General features: G+C 37.8%; 1 protein-coding gene and 2 pseudogenes across 1 annotated transcript; 1 reads left to right on the forward strand and 2 right to left on the reverse strand.

Moving 5' to 3' along the window:
• Positions 1-2,287: 2,287 nt before the first annotated feature.
• dnajc14 (DnaJ (Hsp40) homolog, subfamily C, member 14) lies at positions 2,288-14,111 on the forward strand. Its single transcript, XM_033967027.2, has 7 exons — positions 2,288-2,379; positions 3,891-5,210; positions 6,019-6,125; positions 6,307-6,426; positions 7,784-7,944; positions 8,722-8,821; positions 9,828-14,111. Exons 2-7 carry the CDS (start codon positions 4,083-4,085, stop codon positions 10,138-10,140), a joined length of 1,929 nt encoding a protein of 642 aa, XP_033822918.1. The 5' UTR covers positions 2,288-2,379; positions 3,891-4,082; the 3' UTR covers positions 10,141-14,111.
• Positions 14,112-16,683: 2,572 nt separating this feature from the next.
• Positions 16,684-18,049, reverse strand: LOC117370781 (tubulin alpha-1B chain-like; annotated as a pseudogene).
• A 2,795-nt stretch (positions 18,050-20,844) lies between these two features.
• Positions 20,845-22,116, reverse strand: LOC117371541 (lysM and putative peptidoglycan-binding domain-containing protein 4-like; annotated as a pseudogene).
• Positions 22,117-22,216: the final 100 nt, after the last annotated feature.

Here is a 22,216-nt window from a genome sequence, read left to right on the forward strand (position 1 = left end):
AGCACTTTGAAAACATTACAGTTTAAATAAAGTGGATTGGATTTAATAGATGATAAGTCAGCCAATTTTACTATTATAGCCTATAATGTACTGTTGCCTCCAGCCTATTAATTACATAATCTGCTAAATCAACAGTTTATGTCACTAAGTCAAACAAAACAAACTAAACTAATTTCTGTACAAATATGCAAGGTGACTTCTTCATTTCTGTCACATAGTCATCAGCCTACAGTGGAAAAATGCTTGTGGAAAAACGCCAATTTTAATAAAGTGCAAATCGACAAAATATATGCAATAATATGGGGCTAAGAGAAAACATTTTTAAAGTGCACTGTATAACTTTTCTGCGGGTCAACCAACTGCTTGTTTGCATGACTGTAATTTCTTTGAATAAATGGGTTAATCTATCTTGCATTTTCACATTCAAACGTGTTACTTAAGTAAAAATACAAATACCAGGGCAAAAAAAATACTCAAGTAAAAGTAGAAGTATCAACTGAAAAAATCTACTTACGTAAATGTATTAAACTACCCATTTAAAAATGTACTTAAAGAGCAAAAAGTGAAGGTATTTTGTGCAGATTTTGAGGTCTATCCAATGTAAAAACTATCCAATGTAAAATGTACTTAAGTAAAGTACAGATACTTAAAATGTTTACTTAAGTACAGTACTTTACTACCTTCACTCTGTTACATTCCACCACTGGTTTATACGTTGTTTTTAGAATATTAATTGAATAATGTGACCCTTAGTAATATTTGTTTTATTTATTTGTGGTCAGTTCATCTATAAACATTTAATCTGCATGTCCTGTTTTCACACCAACCTGCCCAGGGGCCACAGGTGTAAGTTATTTATGCTATAACCTGGCGGCAACATCTCTCCTGTGACTTTTGTCTTACTGTGTTGTGGCACACTGTTCCTGTACAAATAAAAGCATACTATACCACACCATGATATGGTACATATTTAATGTTCTTGAAAGTTAACCAAACAATCAAATAGTCAGACTGGGAACGATTTACTGTTGTTGTATTATTATTCCCATGACAGTTATACTCCTGCATGAAGCAGACGCTGAGACCTGCTGCTGCTCCTGTGTAGGTTTATGTTTATTACAGGTGTTCTATATATAGGTCTACAGGCAAATACAAAGCAAATTACTACAGCACAGGAACAGTCAGAACTGCAAACTGCAGACTACATGAGAATTGTACCTTATTTATTTGGACTAATGTAAACATAACTAATTCATCATTCTCCCTGACCATTTGAATGAGAGTATTCAGTGTAATGTATTTGAATGTTGCTGTTTTTTCAATTCAATTCAGACTTTAAGATAATAAAATAGAGGTTTACACACATATCTGTCTCCTAATTGGACTACACTCAAAATTACATTATTATTATTATTATTATTATTATTATTATTATTATTATTATTATTATTATTGTTATTATTGTTATTATTATTATTATTATTATTATTATTATTATTATTATTATTATTATTATTTATTTAGACCTTTCTTTCAATCATAATCTTCATGTCTTAATTTCTTATATTTTGAACATTCAAATTCACAATATTCAAAAATATTCATATTGATCAGTTAATTTTCTGTACAGTTAGGACATTAGTTTACACTTGCACGCCTTTGTTCCTTTAGTCCTGATACAATTTGGTTTTGTTTTGTTCTAGTCTTAGTTTCGTACTGTGGTGAAGTTGGTAGTGTACTGCACATTCTGCAAACACCAAAAAATAAAAAACAAATAATAATAATAATAAAATAAAATAAATATTAAGATGTAGTAGTAAGATTTTGACATGGTTTGATGTCACCAGGTCAAATAGACTAAAAGCTATTGAAGAAAAATGCTAAATTTTCCTGTAAAAAATCCTTAAAAACTCCTAAAAGCTTTTAAACTCAAATATAAATGGCAGAACCTCATAGTAATAATTTAGAACGAACATTCTTAAGTGGTTTGGGGTGTACTGAGTCAAATGTCCCAAAAGCTATTGAGGAAAAAACAAACAAACTAAAATATACTGTAAAAATGCTAAAGAACCCGAAAAGCCAATATCTCAATAGCTGTAGAATGTCCAGTATCCAACCAACTTCACCATGGTTGGTTTAGTCCTGGTTTTAATTTAAACTTTAGTCTCAGTTTAGTCCCAATTTTGGTGTTGTGAACCCACTCTTTAATTCTCTGTTTTGGACATACACTAGAGGCCCAGTCGATGGCGCTTTTTCTTTTTGCTTCTTGGTCAACCTCAAACTCTGCACCGTAGAAGAAGAGTTTGGCCGGAAGTAACAGAAGAGGCTAAAATAAACAACACGGACACTTCACAAACTAGCGCACAAATGCACCAAAAGGTACACGATTATTTGGATTTTTCATATGCAAATGAAATACAACCTGCATTCTTGTTGTTGTCGTTAGCTGTTCAATAAAAGCTCTAATTTAACTTGTCAAACATTACAGGAAGGCGTTTATATTAGCTCAACCCTGCTCACTGCTAACTTAGCTTCATGGTTAGCAACTTGTTTGGAAAATTTGAAAAAAATAATATTAACGACATAGGTTTTATTATTACCTTCACAGCATTATGATCGCCGTTAAAGAAGTCGTTTTACTTTTGATTTACTGCCTTTTAAACGTTGGTAACTGTGGAAAAGCATGCTAAATTTAGACTACTGTGAAATCATACTTGGCAGTGCAGAGACAGGCTTGTGAGTGAGCTAACATTAGCAATTCAAATATAATCTTTGGATATGTTTAGGGAAATTCAACCAACTGTCTAATGAATATCAAAGTGACTGTATGCATATGAAAAGTCCTGTAGTTGGCGTTTTTGTAGCTTGATTACTAATGTAAAAATGATTGAACGTGGTCGCTGGACATGTAGTGCTAACTTCCTCGTAAAAAAATATTATTTTCAGCACTTTGTACAAATCATATAGTTTTTATTTCAAAGATTATAGCCTGCACAAATACTAAAAAGTTTAATATTTAACATATAATATCGCAGTGTCGTTAATCTTCAAACCTTATCCTGCTATGTGCTCTGTATGTCCTTACAAACCAAACCAATTCATTTTTAATATTCATTGTAAAACTCTATTGTAAGATTACTGTCATACCAGTAGATTGGTTAAGGCTCGTTCTACACTATATTTACAAAGTTATAAGATAAATTGGCACCGTGTTGACTTGTTTTACTTTCTACGTGGTAAAGTGAGAACACTTTCGTTTCACTGCAAAGGTATTGCGTTATAACACAGAGCAGTAAAAGCGGGCAGCAGCAGTTGTAGCTCTATTTGAAACATTTTACAATCATTTTAGATCACAGAAGGGTTTTCTGTTTTTATTTTGCTGGAGCTGTTGCATTGTGAGTCTGAACTTAACTGATTGATGTACTGGTGATGTAAAATTAGCCTACTATGAATGTACTATCATTGTATTATTAATGCATTATTACTTTTAGGTTAGAGTTGTCAAAATTATACCCTGCTGATAACTTATCAATACTAAAATTAATATGGAAACTAGATACTCATATGAACAAGTATTTAAAAAGAAGAATAAAATTACACTTTTCCCGAATAATTTTAGAATGTTTTTTTTCTCTGTATCGGAACCAATATAAGGGCAAAGTAACTACACACTTTCCATTATATCATATTTTTAATAATTTGGTTTATTTAAATCGGTACCAAGTGTCTAGCCTTTTCCTGTCAAAATTACAACACAAATCTTGCTGTATTAATTAATCTTAGCTTTAATGTGCACAGGTCAAAGTAATTATATTATATAATGAAACTCACTGCCAGTTTACATATAGCATAAAAATACTCTTCAAATGAATTTTAATTTTTTTTTTCAGGTGTAGAAAACAATGTGACATCTCAAGCTCTCGACTCCTGGAAACCGCTGCTAAGATGGTGGTGAACTTGGGCTGGACGCCAGTGGCCCTAGAAACGTATCACCTCAACAGTCTGGCATGAATGCTGTACAGACTAAAATGACTTCAAGAAATCAAGATTGACTTTAAATTTTTTTAATAAGCTGTTCAAAGATGGCGGCAGAAGGCGATGAGAAGGAGTTGGATGGGTTAGTGGAACTCGAGGAGACGATTAGTGACAGTAATTGGGATACATCTATGGGTCAAAGTTTAGATCATGAAAATGAAGATGACGAATTATCACAGGACAACCAAACTCCGTCCAGCCCTCATGATTCTGGCATTGGCGAATCTGGATTTTACGAGTCCAGAGACGATGCCGAGGAAGTTACAGAGGAAATCTCAGATGAACTAGACCCTGATGTTGAAAATATGCAAGACGAAGAAGATCAGAAGGAGATGAACGGAGAGAGCGGTTGGAGGAATGCAGGGAGAAAAGGCAAAGTTAGAAGCAGCGGGTCAATTTCAGAGTCAGCTTCTGCCTATGTCCCCAAAGGCAGCAGCGTACCTAGACATAAACAAGCCCGAAGACGCAACCATCATCATCATCAACAAAACCGAGGCCGACGACGGACTGGCAACCAATTATTTTCGTCTTTTAAAGAAATGCTATCCGGATCTGTTAGCTTATGGTGTATCTCTTGCGTCCATATGATGATAGAAATTATAGTAACTTTAACTCATAACTGTGGTGTGGGCGTGGAAGCTGGGGGAGTAAGACTGTACAACTTTGGACAAAAACTTATTGTTAAAATCTCAGATGTTCCTGGGATGAAGGCGGATGCGACGAGGCTGTTCAATTGGACTAAAAGTCACGCTTCGAACTTTAAAGATAAAATGGTTACGTTTGGAAAATTCACAATGTCTTCTGCCTTATCTTGCTGTAAGCTTTTCTGTGCACTGGCATTTCTCGCATTTCTTTGGGTAAAAGGAGTGTTGGGACGAATAGGAGGAGAGAGAGGGAAGCGATTTTGGACATATATTCAAGAATCAAGGTTTTGGCAGAAATTGGTGGGGTTATTGGACAAAGTGAGGGGCTGTTTTAGGAGGCGATGTGCCCCCTGTAGCCCTGAGTCTCCCGGGGGTCAGGGGGTCAGAGCGGCACCGGGACAGGAGCTGGAGCGGCTGCTGGCTCTGGCCGATGTCCCGGAGGAGGAGCTGGACCCGTTCTCGGTGCTCGGGGTTGAGGTGCATGCCACAGAGGCAGAGCTCAAGAAGGCCTATAGGCAGCTGGCTGTGCAGGTGAGACACTAAAAGGGAATATTGATATTAATTTAATTTGTTAAAATTACTTGAATTCAGAATGTACATCAGTTGTTTATGTTTATGCATTTATGTTTATATATTTATTTCACAGTTCATTAAAGCTATGAACGTTATCACGATTTAGAAAGGCTCCTTTTGAAATCACATAAGAAGGGGGTGTATTTGCATCTGTTTGGCTCATGACTCATTTTGTGGAGTCTAATTACAAGTGCAAAAACAAGTTCATTTGCAAAAGCAGATTACCTTTGAATATTTCAATTATTAGTCATTTGTGTTGCTACATTCTTCCTAAATATGCAAAACTAAAGTTGAATGAATTTGATCAATAGCAAGTGTTTTATATATTTATTCCATCAAAATAAATGTGTCCATTGAAAACACTGATACAAAGTGTTTTTTGAAAATTAACAATGTCATTCCTTTTTATTATTATTATTATACATTTTATATATCTATAATTATATTCGTATTTGAATTGTTCTGATAGTCTGATAGTTGTGTTGTGCCATATATATATATATATATATATATATATATATATATATATATATATATATATATATATATATATATATATATATATATATATATATATAAAATGTATATATGTATATATAAAATGTATATATGTATATGTGTGTATATATATATATATGTATGCATATATATATATATGTATGTATATATCATACCTGTATACATCATATATAGATAGATAGATAGATAGATAGATATAATGATAAATGCAGCATTCTGCAGTTGAATCTGAGGCTTGTTTTTACAGGTTCATCCAGACAAAAACAAACACCCTCGAGCTGGAGAGGCATTCAAAGTGCTGCGCGCCGCCTGGGACATCGTCAGTAACCCCGAGACCAGGAGGGAGTACGAGCTGTGAGTATGGGACAAACCGCTCAGAACATATGAAATAATTGTCCTGTCAAAAGAATAATCAAAATGTATTTTAACACATTTTTTCCATGCCTGCCTTCTACAGTATTTCCACCATATCCTATTGTCTGCTTTTATTTTATTTTTTAGGTGATTATGCCTTGTGTATTTTATTTCCACACAGGAAGAGGATGGCGGCGTCTGAGCTCTCGAAGTCGATGAACGAGTTTCTAACCAAACTCCAGGATGACCTGAAAGAAGCCATGAACACCATGATGTGCACCAAATGTGAAGGGAAACACAAGTACGTCTGTTATCATATTCCCACTGATTATAGTTCTGTTACATTTTAAATATTTGTCTTTCATCATGTACAGCAGACTAAAAACAGGACTCAAAATCCAGAACCAAAACCAGGACTAAAACCAGGACCAATTTTATTTTTTATTTAACCTTTATTTAACCAGGAAGGTCCCATTGAGATTAAAAACCTCTTTTTCAAGGGAGTCCTGGCCAAGAGGCAGCACATTACAAAAACAAGTACATACAAACAAACAATGTTAAAATTGCATAGGTCATGAAAAACAGTTGCACATAATCGAGGCAGTCTGTAAGGCTTTGAGTTTAGTTTTAAAAACATTTAAGGACAACAGTTCAGTCAGTTTCCAGTCTTTCTGCAGCAAGTTCCAAGTAAAAGGTGCAGAGTGAACAAAGGCTTTCTTCCCCAGCTCTGTGCGGGCAAAAGGAACAGACAGCAACAACTGATCATTTGATCGCAAGGAGTAAGAGCCACTATTTTTCCTTGTGATCAAAGTACAAATATAAGGAGGCAGCAATATGGCTTTGTAAATAAAAGTGTACCAATGTTCCTGCCTTCTAGTGGTCAGAGAGGGCCATTCTACTCTTAAGTACAAGTCACAGTGATGGGTCATAGATCTGCAGTTGGTAATAAACCTCAGGGAAGCATGATACATTGTGTCCAACATTAGAAGACATGAAGAAGAAGCATTCATATACAGAATGTCACCATAATCCAGCACAGATAAAAAGGTTGCAGTGACAAGACGCCTTTTTACTGCAAAAGAAAAACACTGTTTATTACGGAAGTAAAAACCAAGTTTAAGTCTCAGTTTCTTTACAAGTTTTTCTATGTGGTGGAGGGAGTCATCAATCCAGACACCAAGGTATTTATATTCATGAACCACCTCTATGACATTTCCTTCAAGGGTGGACACCACTGGAATAGGCTCAGGGACCTTCTTAGAGTTTGAAAACAACATTAGCTTAGTCTTGTCAGCATTAAGAACTAGTTTTAGCTGAATAAGTGAGTGTTGAAGAGCAACAAAAGCTTTCTGTAGGGATTCAATGACCTGAGCAAGCGATGATCCATAACAGTAAATAACTGTGTCATCAGCATAAAAATGCAGGACCAAAAGCAGGACCAAAAGCAGGACCAAAAGCAGGACCAAAAGCAGGACCAAAAGCAGGACCAAAAGCAGGACCAAAAGCAGAAACAAATAATCAGAACTTTAAACCAGGACTCAAGTTGATTAGTTACTTGATTGTTCCAGCAGGGAATTTTAAACCCAGCAACAAAAAATTTGAACTTTTTTCAGATTTAAGTGGTAAAATGTAAATGGTACATTATATTGTCTGTTCAGGCGTTTTGAAATGGACCGTGAGCCGTCTGAAGCGCGTTTTTGTGCCGAGTGTAACCGTTGCCATAGCGCCGAGGAGGGGGACTTGTGGGCGGAGTCAAGCATGCTGGGCCTTCGCATCACGTACTTTGCCTGTATGGATGGCAAGGTCTACGACATTACAGGTACATGAACTTATGAGTTTAACTTTGACTTCCGCATAGCATTGCTACTACTAACAGTTTATTAATGATCAATGTGTAAAATCTCTTGTAGAGCTGTCATGATAAGATGTTTTGCCATATATTGCTGATTAATGAGATGAGAAACGATAATATGGAAAGTAAATTATTGACACAAAAGTGGAATAGGCTCTGTGCACAACAGCCCCCGGCAACTTCACTGTTAGCGTCACTATGTCCTGTTCAATTATATCTGAGGTTTTTGCTGAGTCACGCTAAAATGAATAAATATTTAAAGATCAGGCAGTGGACAGAGCTGTGGGTGGATGTCACTGAAAATGTGTTAAAAACTACACAAATACTTCACTCCCATGTTTAGAAGGAGAGATTTTTGTGTCTTATTGCTAACGCTAATGCTAATTTTGAGAAATGGTTAGTATTAAAACAACACCACAAACTGAAGTGTTCTACATTAAAAATAATTGGGTAGTCTTTATTTTAATTAATTCAAATTTTAGTAGATCGTGCGGCCACTTTTATTAAAATCATAAAATAGAAAATAAACAAACTGCAATAAATAAAAAGCACACTGGAACACTTTCATAATTTGTATGTATCAATAATGGGTCATAGGACTAATTTGTTCAACCCTCAACAGCTTAGTTCTTATTGTTGTGCAGAAAAATATTAACCTCCAATCCATCCATCATATCCTGAACGATAAGTCTGTTTAGTAATTATTGTGACAGGCCTAATTGCTTCTGTTTGTCCTGGTTTCAGAGTGGGCGGGCTGTCAGAGGATCAGCATCTCTCCTGACACTCACCGTGTGCCGTACCACATCTCGTTTGGAGCCAAGAACGCCAGCTCCACACGGCACAGGTCTGTACATGATTACATTTTGGCTCCCTCAGTCGTCGAGGTATGATCGACAGTAAAAGAAAATTCAAATCTGTCAGCTGGACAAAAAGATGTAGGGGTGAAGACCTTTCACTGCTCATCTAAGCCGCTTCTTCAGTTCTTACTTTATTAGTCTGGCTCTAGTCAACTATAATTGTTGGTAGACTAAAGATATCGACTGAAAAGGTGTGAACCCTCGAACATCTGACCCAAATCTCTCTTAAAACAAGTATGTAACAAGTACGCATTGGCAGAAGAGAACAGTGCCTTACTATGTCAAATGCACACAGTTACCCCCATGCCCCAACACCATTCCATCCCATCTTCTTTTTATAATCCAAATAAAATACATTAACAGCGTTGCCTGTTCACTAACAATGTTATTTTTTGATTCATGCACTTTTGAGTGATCCTGTATTGTCCTGCCTTAGAAGCTTTAATGCTCAGAAAATGTCCATTTTCACCTACACCCCATCTCTGGCCACTGCTCTGTACCGTAAACTATAACCATAACTATAAAAATGTACTGTTTGCTGTGGTAAAATAGCTTCTTAGTTCTGAAGTCAGTGATCCTGTTTCTATAACTAGGTAGTTTCAGATCAATATTGCAATTTACAATTAACAAAATGTAAAATTATGTTATGTATGTTATAGTTTCATATGAAAAGCAGCATAACATCGTCTTTAAAATGTGTGTAAAGGCACTGTACCTGATTTTGACTTTCTTAAAGTTCATGTTAAAAGTTATTACTCATTAACCTTATGCGTCTGAACAGCTTAATTATTCACAGCAATGAGTTTATAAGCGCTTTTCACAACTTTCAGAGACTATAGCGGAGTTTACCATCACTGTAACGCTAACAACAACAGTGGATTTATTTTGACCTCAAGAGCTGCTTATATATCTATACTGGGACAAAACAAATTTAGCTCAAATACATGGAAAGAAATCGGCTACAGACTCTTTAACTTTGAGCTTGTTTTTCAGAGCACCCTCCGAGCATCCCCCAGGCCCCACAAACCCGGCCGACCTCCAGGACTTCTTTAACCGCATCTTTAAGGGAGCAGCGCCCCCTACTGACATGTCTGCCAATGGCGCCTTTTTCCCCTCTGCTCCCCACCCCCCTCCGGGCCCTGGTACCACATCAGGGCCGGGACCCACCTTCCCCCCTCCACCGCCGGGACCCTCAAGCTTCTTCATGCCCGGAAATCAGCGCTCGGAGTCGGGTGAGAACTGGGCAGACACTGGGAAGCAGCCGCAGAGGAGGAGGAAAAAAGTGCGGAAGCCTTTTCAGAGGTGAAGACTTCTGTTGACGTTTGAGGAAGGGACACAGGAAATAATGGCCATTTTGAATTTTACATGCAGTGGGTCGACAGAGACACAGCTGATTTAAATGAAGATTTGCTGTTGGTGCTTTGAATTCATGCCACATTATAGTGTTTTTCTTTGGCTTTGGGGCAATATTTGAAGATTATATATTTTCCAAAAGAATTTTTTTTTAATCATTTCAAACTTCCCATCCTGCCAGCATTACTCATTTTACAACCTCCAAAACCAATCCAACTAAAATAAAACTTTGGACATCATGTAGTGTAGTGGAGATGCCAGCAGAGAGCAGCAGACAGTGGATCTGTTGTGCTCACAATGGAAAGTTGGACAAATTAATAAATATTAACTTCATTAAAGGTCCTGTCTTTCGCAAAATAGAGTCTTGTGAGGTTTAAGCCATGTTATAATGTTATTAACTCCTCAAAACATACCTGGATATGTGTTTTGTTTCATTCACACATGTTTGAGTAACCCTTTATTATTAGTCTGTCTACATCTCCTCAGCTCAAAATGCTCTGTTCCACATTGTGATGTCATGACGTGGCAGTTTTTAAGTTAACAGCTCCTTTTACCTTTTGTTCAGTAGAGATGGGCAATTCCAGGACTGAAATTATCCAAATGATTCTAGTGAAGGTGTGTGGAGTTTAAAAACACAGTCGAGCACCTCCTGTATTACCACATGACATCACAAGGTGGAACAGAGTGTTTTCCATTATGTCTTGAAAAATACTCACTTACTCACACTTTCATTTGGCCTTTTTTTTTTTTTTTTTCAACAAAATTTACAACAAAATATTTCAAAATTTGACCCAGAGCCACTGAGAAAACCTGCTGATCTGAAGCCTTTTGAGTTGGTCATAATTAAGCTGTAATGTTTTTTGTCCTGCCAAAATTGCACCTGCATTTTAATATTTTAGTTTTTCAAAATTTTATGTTGAATTTGCTGAAGAAAGAGATTGTGAAGAAAAACATACTGCTACAGTGAACGAGGCACTTTTATGAAGAATGAATCCAAACATTTAAAAATGTCCTCAACTTAAGCAACTACAATCCACACAAGAAAAAGAAAATTAAAAGTAAAGTAAAACTGCAACTTTCTCAAATTCTATAGAGATACCATATTCTGACCATTTTCCTTTGAATTGATACTTTGCAGTGACATCATGCTGGGAGGGAGCACTGCATGTAGGTCTATGGAATTTTCAGGAGTTACCGTAGTGACACAATGCACACTCAACATGATGATAAGATTTGAGCTATCTAGCTTGTGAGATTTGGAGAGACTTGTTTAACAGCACAAATGAACTCACCTGTTGTAGTTCCACTAAGTCAGATCTTTCTGGTCAGATTAACGGAGTAACAGAGCTTCAGACAGAGCAGTGCCTCCAGTTAGTGTCACCCCCCCAACCTGAGGAGTGTTGATGACATCAGCTGCAAAGTATTAATAGTGAAATACAGATGTACAAATTGACTTTGTTTAATCAGGTTTTATTAACAGCTTTTCAATCCACAACAAAAACAGATTTGCATAAAGGATAATATAATGGCACTTTTTAAACTTTAATAGCTGCACTTCGTTACTTTTCTACCGGAAGGTTCATCACCTTCTTGTCTTCATGGAAATTTTACTACCTGGTTTGGAATGTTCCACAGTATGATATTATACCACATTGCAGTTATTCAAGATTTATTTTATTGCTAAGAAATACCTTGAAAAGTATGCATTCTTTATATGAGTGGGCTCCCCCTTTCCACAGATCTGATCTATAACTTGGCTGGGCAGCACCAATTATTGGTCTCGGTGGAAGTAAATAAGTCTAATGCTATCCTCTGGAACATTCTAGGCAAATAGATAACATCCCCATGGAGACACAGGAAGAAGAATCGTTGCATAGTGCGCAGTTTAATTACCATGGTCCCAAGTTGCCTTTTTAAAACGTATTTTTCCCACATTTACACACAGCACAAACTTTAAATAATACAAATATACAACAAACAGCACCATTAAAATCACTCTGGCAACATTTTTTTATTTACTATGAATCAACTTAATCCAGAGAACCTAATTATTGCCTTTTTCATCAGCAGTGTTAAAACGTCCTCTTTGGAGTATTTTTTATTTTTACATTCTATGGTTTGATTCAGGATCGATTTGAGAAAACTTGAAAATTGTTGAACTCCCATTTGAAGACACCAGTTCATTTATTGCTGTGATTTCATGATGTTATTTTTCGTGAGTTTAAAATGAAAATCTTGGCTTTTATTTGTGTAATTTGCACAGAGCCTCCTCCAGCTGCGGAGGTGTAGGAGGTGTGTAGCGGTATCAGGATAACAGCTCAAAAATGAGGTTATTTTTGGGTCAAATTTGAATTTCAATGAGGTAATTTTAATAATACTTTAAAGAGGGGGTATTTTTATTTAAAATTACAGGGAGTTCAAAGTGAAAGAGTACAGTGGTCCCTTGTTTATCGGGAGGGTTACGTTCTAAAAATAACCCGCAATAGGTGAAATCTGCGAAGTAGTCAGCTTTATTTTTACAATTATCCTATATGTTTTGCAGCTGTAAAACCCCTCACCACACACTTTATACACTTTTCTCACACAGGCATTAACATTTTCTCACATTTCTCTCTTGTTTAAACTCTCTCAAAGTTCAAACCTTCGTAGGCGTCTTTGTCAGTGCAGACTGTTTCATCGACATTGTGGGTTTTGTCGGGGAGAAAACTTGCAAACATACAGCACTTCAGAGTCACACTGCGATCCAACATTTATGTAAATTTGTCTGAACACATTCTAAATATTTTATTTGTTAGCAGTTAATACCCCATAGAAGTAAAATACCTCCTCTTTAATGAGTTTGTGTTTTGGAAGAATGGCTCTATTTTGCAAAGTGGGTTTTAACTAACTCTGAAATATAAGTGTTCAGCTTACAACTAAAGAAGACGCAGCTGTTTTTTTTTTGTTTTTTTATAAATTTGAATTCTGTCACGTTTGAAGAGATTTTAGTCTGACTGAAATATTGCTGTAGAAGGCTTTGGCCCTATCTGACAATGGCAAATCCCTTAAGTAAAATGCTCTGTTCAAAGCATGTCTCTCAATCATCAAACTGTTTTTATTTTGTAATGGTAAAAATTTAATGTAAGAAATAAGCGCTAGTTCAGGTTTTTTATTCATTCACAAAATTACCAAGCAGTTACTAAAACCAGTTCTTTGTTCCTTTACTGCCCCCTGTGGCTAGTGTTTGTATTTTTGGCCCTATCTTGCAATGGCTCAAAATTGTAAATGGATAAATAAGCGTCAGTAATATATTTTTGTAGATAGCACATACGTTAGCTATCCAACCAATCACAATATCAATAGCTTCAATTAAGGAAGTGAATTAACTAATCAGAGAGCTGCATCAGATCAGGTTTGAGCTTAACATATTCAGAGTTTGAGTTGAACCTGCTTTTTGAAACAGGCTTATTATTTTTGAAAGGATGTTGTTCAAATTGTTTTGTTGCCATGTTTTTGCCATATGTTGACAGCATTTTTGTAGTGATCGATGACAGAAATGTTCTTCAAAGTTGTAGCTAAGTTTCTCTATTTCAATTTGTTTCTGGTCAGCTGCCTAAAATATCAACTATGTTTTAGTTATCTGCAAATCTTCTTACAATGAAAATAATATACCTTTTTCCCATGATGCTTTGCTCTCCACATGGTTGTTTTGAAGAATGTAGAGGCTAGCGCTAATGGCAAACAGTAGCACGCCCAAGGAAAGGAGGGCAGACCTGTTGAGAGTTTGAGAATTTAATTTTTACAGAATAATATGCAGAAGTTACGCAAAAAATATGACAATCATTGTTTTGTAGGAAATACAGAGGGGAGGTCCCAGGCAGACAAAATAAAAGTCCTTTTCCTGCTTTCTCTGGTTTTCAAAATAAAAGTTTCCTACATGCACAATTTGTTTCTTCTCTCTTATACAGACTACTTTACTGTTTTGACTTTTTGACTCCAGAACCAACTTCAGCAAAGATTCAAAAACCAAAGCCAGTGGTGCGAAAGTTATGTATGTAAAGGTGCACTGTGTAACTTTTCTGTCACCTGTTTTTTTTCTGCCACAATTATACATAAACATAAACACCGCGGGAAGAGCCATCATACGGCTCAGGAAGGAGACGGGCTCTGTGTCCCAGAGATGAACGTGCTTTGATCTGAAACGTGCAGATTAACCCAAGAACAAAAGCAAAATATCTTGTGAAGATGCTGCTGAGGAGTGTGTCATTATCCACAGTGAAATGACTATTGTACCAACATGGGCTGCAGGAAGAAGCCATTACTCCAAAAGAAACATAAAAAGATAGATTACAGTTTCACACAGGGACAAAGACCTTATTTTTGGAGACATGTCCTGTGGTCTGATAAAACTAAAATTGAACTGTTTGGCCATAATGAATATCGCTACGTTTGGAGGAAAAAGGGGGGAGCTTGCAAGCCTGAGGACATCATGTTGTGTGGTTGTTTTACTGTAGGAGGGACTGGTGCTTTCACAAAATCGATGGCATCATGAGGAAAGAACATTATGAGGAAATAATGAAGCAATATCTCAAGACATCAGCCAGAAAGTTAAAGCTTGGATGCAAATGGGTTTTCCAAATGGACAATAACCCAAAGCATACTGTCAGACTGGTTACAAAGTGGCTTAAGGATAACAAAGTCACTGTTTTGGAGTGACCATCACAAAGCCCTGAGCTCAGTCCTATTGAAAATGTATGTGCAGACCTGAAGAGGCATGTGTGAGCAAGGCAACAAACTTGGCTCAGTTACACCAGTTCTGTCAAGAGGATTAGGCCAAAATTCCCACCAACTATTGTAAGAATCTTGTGCAAGAATATCCAAAATATTTGACCAAAGTCATACAGTTTAAAGGAAATGGCACCAAATACTAATGAAATGTATGTAAACTTATGACTTCAAAGAAAGTAATGAAAAATTGTCTTTAAAAATCCTTCAATCATTATTCTGGCATTTAGCAAATAGAAATAATTTTGGTAATTCTGATTGACCTAAAATAAGAAAAGTTCAGTCTGATTTCATGTCAGACAGTGACAGTTTACATATGTGTCTTTTTATATAGTGTATGTAAACCTCTGGTTTCAATTGTAAGTTAAATGTTTTGTTTAAGCTTCTTAAACAAAGCAAAGGACACCATATAATAGGAAAAAATATTTTTCTCTGGTGAGTGCATGTCTGATTCTGTTGGTCTATTCTGTAAGTAAAATCAAAGTATTCTTCCCAACACTTCTCTGCATAAGAACAACCAGGTGACACCACTACAGGCCCACTGTCAGTCCTCCCCTCGGACAAAAGTAACTGAAGAAAATTACACATACTTGAGAGATAAAACAGATGCCTGAACCAGTCATCATCGCTTATTCAGACCAGCGCATCAGTTTTACCTCATAAGGCCGCGGTATTTCTCTGACGAAAGGTGTTGAAACAATGGAAAAAGATGGAGATTACATAAGACCTGATCTGTTCCTTATAAGGAGCAGATTGTCCAAGCTCAAAATGTCTGGAGGCTGATTTTATCCTTCTGTGTACACACCACCAGGACCAGGATGGACATTTAAAGGTGAACTGTGTAACTTTTCGGCTAGGCATTTTGCATAGATTTAATCACTGTTGTTTTTATTGCTCAAAAATACTTTAAAAATGTTCACTGGTCTAGTTTAGATTTTAACCACCATCACTAGATACAATTGTTAAATACATTCATTTTGCGTAGTGCATTTTATTGTAGGGAATATTTTTATCAGTATTTTGCAATCAATTGGCAATCAATCAACAAGCAAAAAAAAAAATCTACCACAGAATTCTCAGCTGTCCTCCAGCTCAGTTTTAAACTGTAGGAGTCTAGAGTGTTTTAATGAACCAAATGTGCTCTATGGTACAATTCACTGTGTAACTGTCAGATTGCAGATTTTTTGACTTGGTTTATGGTTAATCTCTCTGTAATTATTGGACCTATCCACATGAAACAAAAACTAGCACAAAATTTAAAAGGAAAAAAGTAACACCTGAGCACAAAAAGCAAAATAACTTAAAATACTGTATGTATTCCAGAGTAAGGGTGTAAAGATAGACCAGTTCAGATGGCCTCAAAACATCGCGGTGGAGCGAGACTCAAATAATGTTCCTCTCTCCAGTCAGAGCATTTTCTGAAGCTCCTGCCTCTTTGTCCTGCCCAGTATAAACCACTAAAGGGCGCTGTAAGGCCGCTCTTGGTGTGATGCACGGGATTTCTGAAATCATAGCTACAATAAGTATCTATATCATGGATCTATTAAAATAATGACCTATATACAGTTTATGATTCACAGTAAAACTTTTCTCATCGTTTATGCACTTAGCATTATTCTATTATATAGAAAGCAGACACCTGCTAACACTACGCCTTTAGTTCATAAAAGTGGTTTATTGAACAAATGCCATGTTTGTTATTTATATATCACGTAACACTCCTAAACCTGATAAAAGTGGTATGAACAAGAAACCTCAATGAACTTTAAGATCTATATAAAACTTTTCTAACAAATAAAAAACAGAACATTGTATTGTTTTCAACAATTTAAAACAAGTTAATATTCCTCCCCAACCTCCTCTCCTTCTCCCTCCACAGAATCAGGATCCACTACCTCATAATCTTACTTTACAGGCCATGTCCTCTCTGGCCTCAGAGAACTCTCCCTCCTTCCCTTCTCCAACATACCAGTGGACAGAGTGGTGCCGCTCATCATGCACACGGCTCTCAACACTCAGCCACATCTCCTCCAGGGGCCACAGTGGGGCCGCTGGTAGTTGATGCCCACTTTGAAACCTGTGGGACACCAGTTTGTGAACTGGATAGTGTGCTTGGTGTTAATGGAGGCGATAGCAGCGTTGACATCTTTGGCATCCACATCCCCGCAGTAAAGCAGGCAGCAGGCCACGGACTCGCTGTAGCGAAGGTCACATTTGACCATCTGGTTGGAAGGCTCAATGAAGGCGTTGGTTATTTCAGCCTCCTCAGCAGAGATGACTGGGGCATAGGTGGCCAAAGGGGAATGAATCCGAGGATATGGCACTAAGCTGGTCTGACACTCGGTGAGATCCACATTGAGAGCACCATCAAAGAGAAGAGAAGCTGTGATGGAGGACACAGTGTGACTCATGATCAAACTGGTTTAGGTTGACCATGAGGACACAGTCTGAATGCTCCAGAGTGAGTGGGTGGTCAGGATGGAGGACTCCACCACAGCAGTGGACAGTTGTGAAGAAGGGTGGATGGAGAACTGCAGCTTGGACTTCTGGTGCACCGACCTAAAGACAGACAGGTGATAGAACATCATACACTGAACATAACCATATGGAATGACCATAACATAAAAAGAATAAAAATGCACCCACCAGTGTTTGAGTCCTATCCAATACAAGATCAATGATTTCTGCTCCAGCTGTGCAATATCCACGAGCAGAGTTATGTTAAGTCTTTAGCAGCATCTTCCTCCAGTGATGAGTTGTTCAGGATGGAACAGCTGATGGTAGGATCCAGTACACACCTCATCTAAAAATACATTAGATGTGAAATGGTAGTAGCCATTTTATTAACAATTTAAGTACCAAGAACTCACTTTAAAAACTGCTTTAAAATATAACTTTACCTGTTACAGTTGGCCCACAAACATGGTTCTGGGCATATGTTTTCCTGCTCCTGTTTCACTGAAAAAGGTGTTGAAAGAGTTGTCTCCTCCTCCTCTCCTCATCTTTTCACTGGGCATCTGTCCATCAGGTTGAATGCCGTGCTGCAGACAGAACAGCTCCCAGCAGGCCTGTCCCATCTGAACACCAGCCTGCCCCATGTGGATCAGATGCATCACACTGAAACAGATCATACTCAATGTGAATTGCTGTTGAAAGCAGCAAGAAAGATATTTACAGCTTATTTCAATTGTAATAAAATAGTAATAATAGAAACATTGAGCTTAGCTAGTAAAGGCAGTGATGTTAGCACATAGCCGTTAGCACAAGTATTATAAAAATGTCAATAACTCTAGACCAACATTTATAAATCATTGCATTTGTGTAATTATTATAAAAGGTTAGTACAATTTTGAAGGCAGTGTATTGATGCAATCACAAATTTATAAATATAAACGTACATAAATTCCATAGACTAATGTTGATGTGGCAACGAAAAATGATGCTTTGCGCCAGGTCATAAAAAGCGGGAAAATAAATAAAAGTGCAAATCTGCAACAGACAATGATTAAATATCACACAATAACTAAAAATGACCCCAACAAATACTACATACACACTAACACCTCATCCTCATACACGATCATTATTTAGCACAAAGAGACTAAAGAATATCTGAGCTAAATTTAACTAACGCTGTTGATCAAGTTTCCCGGTCATTAAAAAGATGAATAAAATTAAGATTAATACACAATTAAACACCAAAAAGCAAATAAAAATTAAAGTCGCACTCGGCCGACCTGGCACTCCCTGTGGGTGGCGCTGACGCGCCACTTGGCTCTGTTTTATTGGGGCTTTGGACTCCGTTTGGCACCAAACAAGTGAAAAGACATGTGAAGTGCTGATGCACAAAATGCAAAAACATGAGTTTTTCCATGCATCGCCATAGCAACACCGTGCAAAATACAAACTTGGCCCCCTTGGACTTTTTTGACGGGGACAACCTAAAGAATCACTGTGCCAAATTTTATGTTCGTCGTTGACGGTAATAAGTCGTTATAAGACTTTGAAATGCATGAAATTTTGAAAATTTTCCCATTAGGATAACATGGGCGCTTTCGCGCATCGCCATGGCAACCCAGTGAAAAATATGACTTGGGTCTGATTGACTTTTTTGATCAGGAAGACATGAAGAGTCATGGTGCCAAATTTCACATTATTCCATGAAACTAATATTTTTCCCATGAATGGGAAAAATTGGGAGCTTTCCCATTAGGTAACATTGGCAGTTTGGCACATTGCCATGGCAACACGGTGCATAAAACGACATAGGTCTGATTGACTTTATTGATTGGGATGACCCAATGGAATTTTGTGTCAAATTTGGTAACATTTGGGAAAACAAAATTTTCGGCCCTCCATACAAATATATTAGATGTTCTGTAGGGGGCGCTATCACGCCAATTTAATTTCTGTCAAAAATCGGACTTTGCATGCGCAAACGAGAGCAAATTTTGACTTTTGAAAATTGCAAAAATTCCGATGGAATTTTGCGGCTTCGCCGCACGGAAACGGTAACAGGGATCATCATGAATTGGATAACTTTTGATGCCCCACTTGTCTAGATGATGTACAGTGATTTTCAGCCCAGCCGGTGAAGCGCCTTCAGAGGAGTTGACGAAAATGCGAGGTCAGCGAAAACGCTGACTCGGCATTTTGGAATTTTCAATCCAAGATGGCCGACTTCCGGTGCGTCCGAGGGCGTGGCCATAATAATATTTTTTGTTTGGCATCATTTGAAGAATGCGTGTACCGAATTTCATGGTTGTATGAAAAAGTTGACGTCGACGTCTCCCATTGACGCAATGTATTTTGACTTTTGCAGGGGGCGCTGTCGCGCCATTTTTTTATGCCCAATGATGCACCACATAAAAATATAAATTTTTTACCAGACCTGAATTTTGGGCAAAATTTGGTGAGTTTTTGAATATGTTCAGGGGGTCAAATTCCTGCTCAAAAAGTGACGCTGACATGCTAGCAACAACAAATATGCAAACCCATGCCTACGGCATGCACTCAGCGTTGCGGAAGCAATAGGCCCTACGCCCTGTAGGGGCTCGGGCCTAATAATTAAAGCCGCAAGCGGCATCGAAAGGCCCTCGTGGATTGCGAATATCTGCAGAATCAATGAGAGAAGCATTAACTCTGTGTAAATAGAAAGTAGAATTTAATTAGAAGTATGATTTTGTTCAAAATGATAGGTGACCAATGGGCTCCTTCGTTTCACATACATCACTCAAATAAACAAATCTGATTAGATGTTCGTGTTTGGCTCTGGCTTGAGGATGGTGGGAGTGGTGACAAAACTGGATTTACCAGGCAAGGTTTGTGTGTTTTTTCATTTAAACACTTTTATACTTGGTGCACAACTATTAATGAATTAAATACCATAGTCTGATAATATTATGGATTTTGTACATGTAAAAATTAGATTGTTGTACATATAAGGCAAACATACGCCGTATTGTGCATGTGAACGGTGCAGTGGCATGACCCGAATATTCCCTGAGTAACTTTACTGTCCTCATAATCTTACATAATTTACAGTGGAGAAAGGAAGTTTTCAGACCCTGTTTAACATTATATTTTAGTTATTTAAAGCCAAAGTATCAGTATCGGAACAGAAAAAGCTGGATCAGTGCATCACTAACAACAATAACATTTGATAATTTAAAGAGGATCTGAAAACCTGCTGAATCCTCTGTATTAAAATGCTAATGCAGGTCAGTGACACAGGGCACAGGTCGACAGGAGTCTATACAACAGCACTGTTACTGTTTCTCCTCAACACATATGAATTAAACATGGACACAGACACTTCCAGGCTAAAATTGGCACTTAACTGTCCCCTCATGAGCTCACATTTGGGGGCCGTCTCTCACACACTGATAGTACATTAGCCTGGCCCCTGAACTGGCCCCTGAGAGCCCCCTGCTGGCCCTGAGCTATTAGTGACCAGAGGGTGCACTGCAGGACCACCCTCCGAGGGCCTAGTTTTAAAGTAGATGATGTAGAAGAGCAGTAGTACGATGCCTACGAGCAACATGGCGATAACGGCATTCCAACAGTTGATGCCCCTTGACCTTTGACCCCCTGACTCCTCTGTCTCCTGTGACCCCTGTGCTCCCGCCTGTCCCACACCTCCAGCAGCTCCTCGTCCTCCTGCTCAGTGCTCTGGATCAGTCTCTCCATGTCATTGTCCAGCTCCATGAGGAAGTGTGCGAGCTCCCGGACATGTGTGGGCGCTGTGGGAGAGCCCTCCTCAGGTGAGGCTGGGAGGGCATCAGGTGAGGGTGGGAGGGCATCAGGTGAGGGTGGCATCCTGAGTGGGGGGCACCTCAGTGAGAAAGCTGTGTTTCTGCACCGGGATCTTGATCAAGTCTTGTTTCTGTATGAGGTTATTCAGCCGCTTTATGTCAGCCACCTGGGAACAACAAACACACAGCTTCAACTTTTATCATTTGTATTATTATGGTCTAAGTTTCGCTTGTTTTTCTCTTTTTGTCTGTGAGAGTGAAATAATCTGATGTATGGATCAGGTTAAAAATACAGCTGAAGCCAGAAGTTTACATACACTACATAAAAAGACATGTTTTTTTCTCACTGTCTGACATGAAATCAGGCTAAACTTTTCCTGTTTTAGGTCAATTAGGATTACCAAAATTATTTTTATTTTAATATCAAAATAATGAGAGAAGGAATTTTTAGACAATTTTAAACAATTTGGGAAAAACCCAGATGATGATGTCATGTCTTTGGAAGCTTCTGATAGGTTTATTGACAACATTTGAGTTAATCAGAGACACACATGTGGATGCATTTGAAGGCACAACTGAAACACTTTGTGTAACATCATGGGAAAGTCAAAAGAAATCAACCAAGATGTCAGGAAGAGAACTGTTGACTTGCACATGTCTGGTTCATCCTTGGGTGCAATTTCCAGATGCCTGAAGGTGCCATGTTCATCTGTTCAAACAATTATACACAAGTATAAACGTCATGAGAATGTCCAGTCATCATATCGCTCAAGAAGGAGACGGGTTCTGTGTCCCATAGATGAACGTGCTTTGGTCTGAAATGTTCATATCAACCCAAGAACAAAAGCAACAGACCTTGTGAAGATGCTGCTGAAGTAAACTACCTCTGGGATCACAGTGGTGGTCCTCATCACGTTGGGCTGGTCTCACGTGCACACCAGGAGCACGGTTGATGAGTGGACTAATATTAAGTGTCTCATGCTTTTGGATTCATTTATGGAGTAAACATGG

The sequence above is a fragment of the Periophthalmus magnuspinnatus genome, chromosome 5 (genome assembly GCF_009829125.3).
Source record: "Periophthalmus magnuspinnatus isolate fPerMag1 chromosome 5, fPerMag1.2.pri, whole genome shotgun sequence".
Classification (NCBI taxonomy): Eukaryota; Metazoa; Chordata; class Actinopteri; order Gobiiformes; family Gobiidae; genus Periophthalmus; species Periophthalmus magnuspinnatus.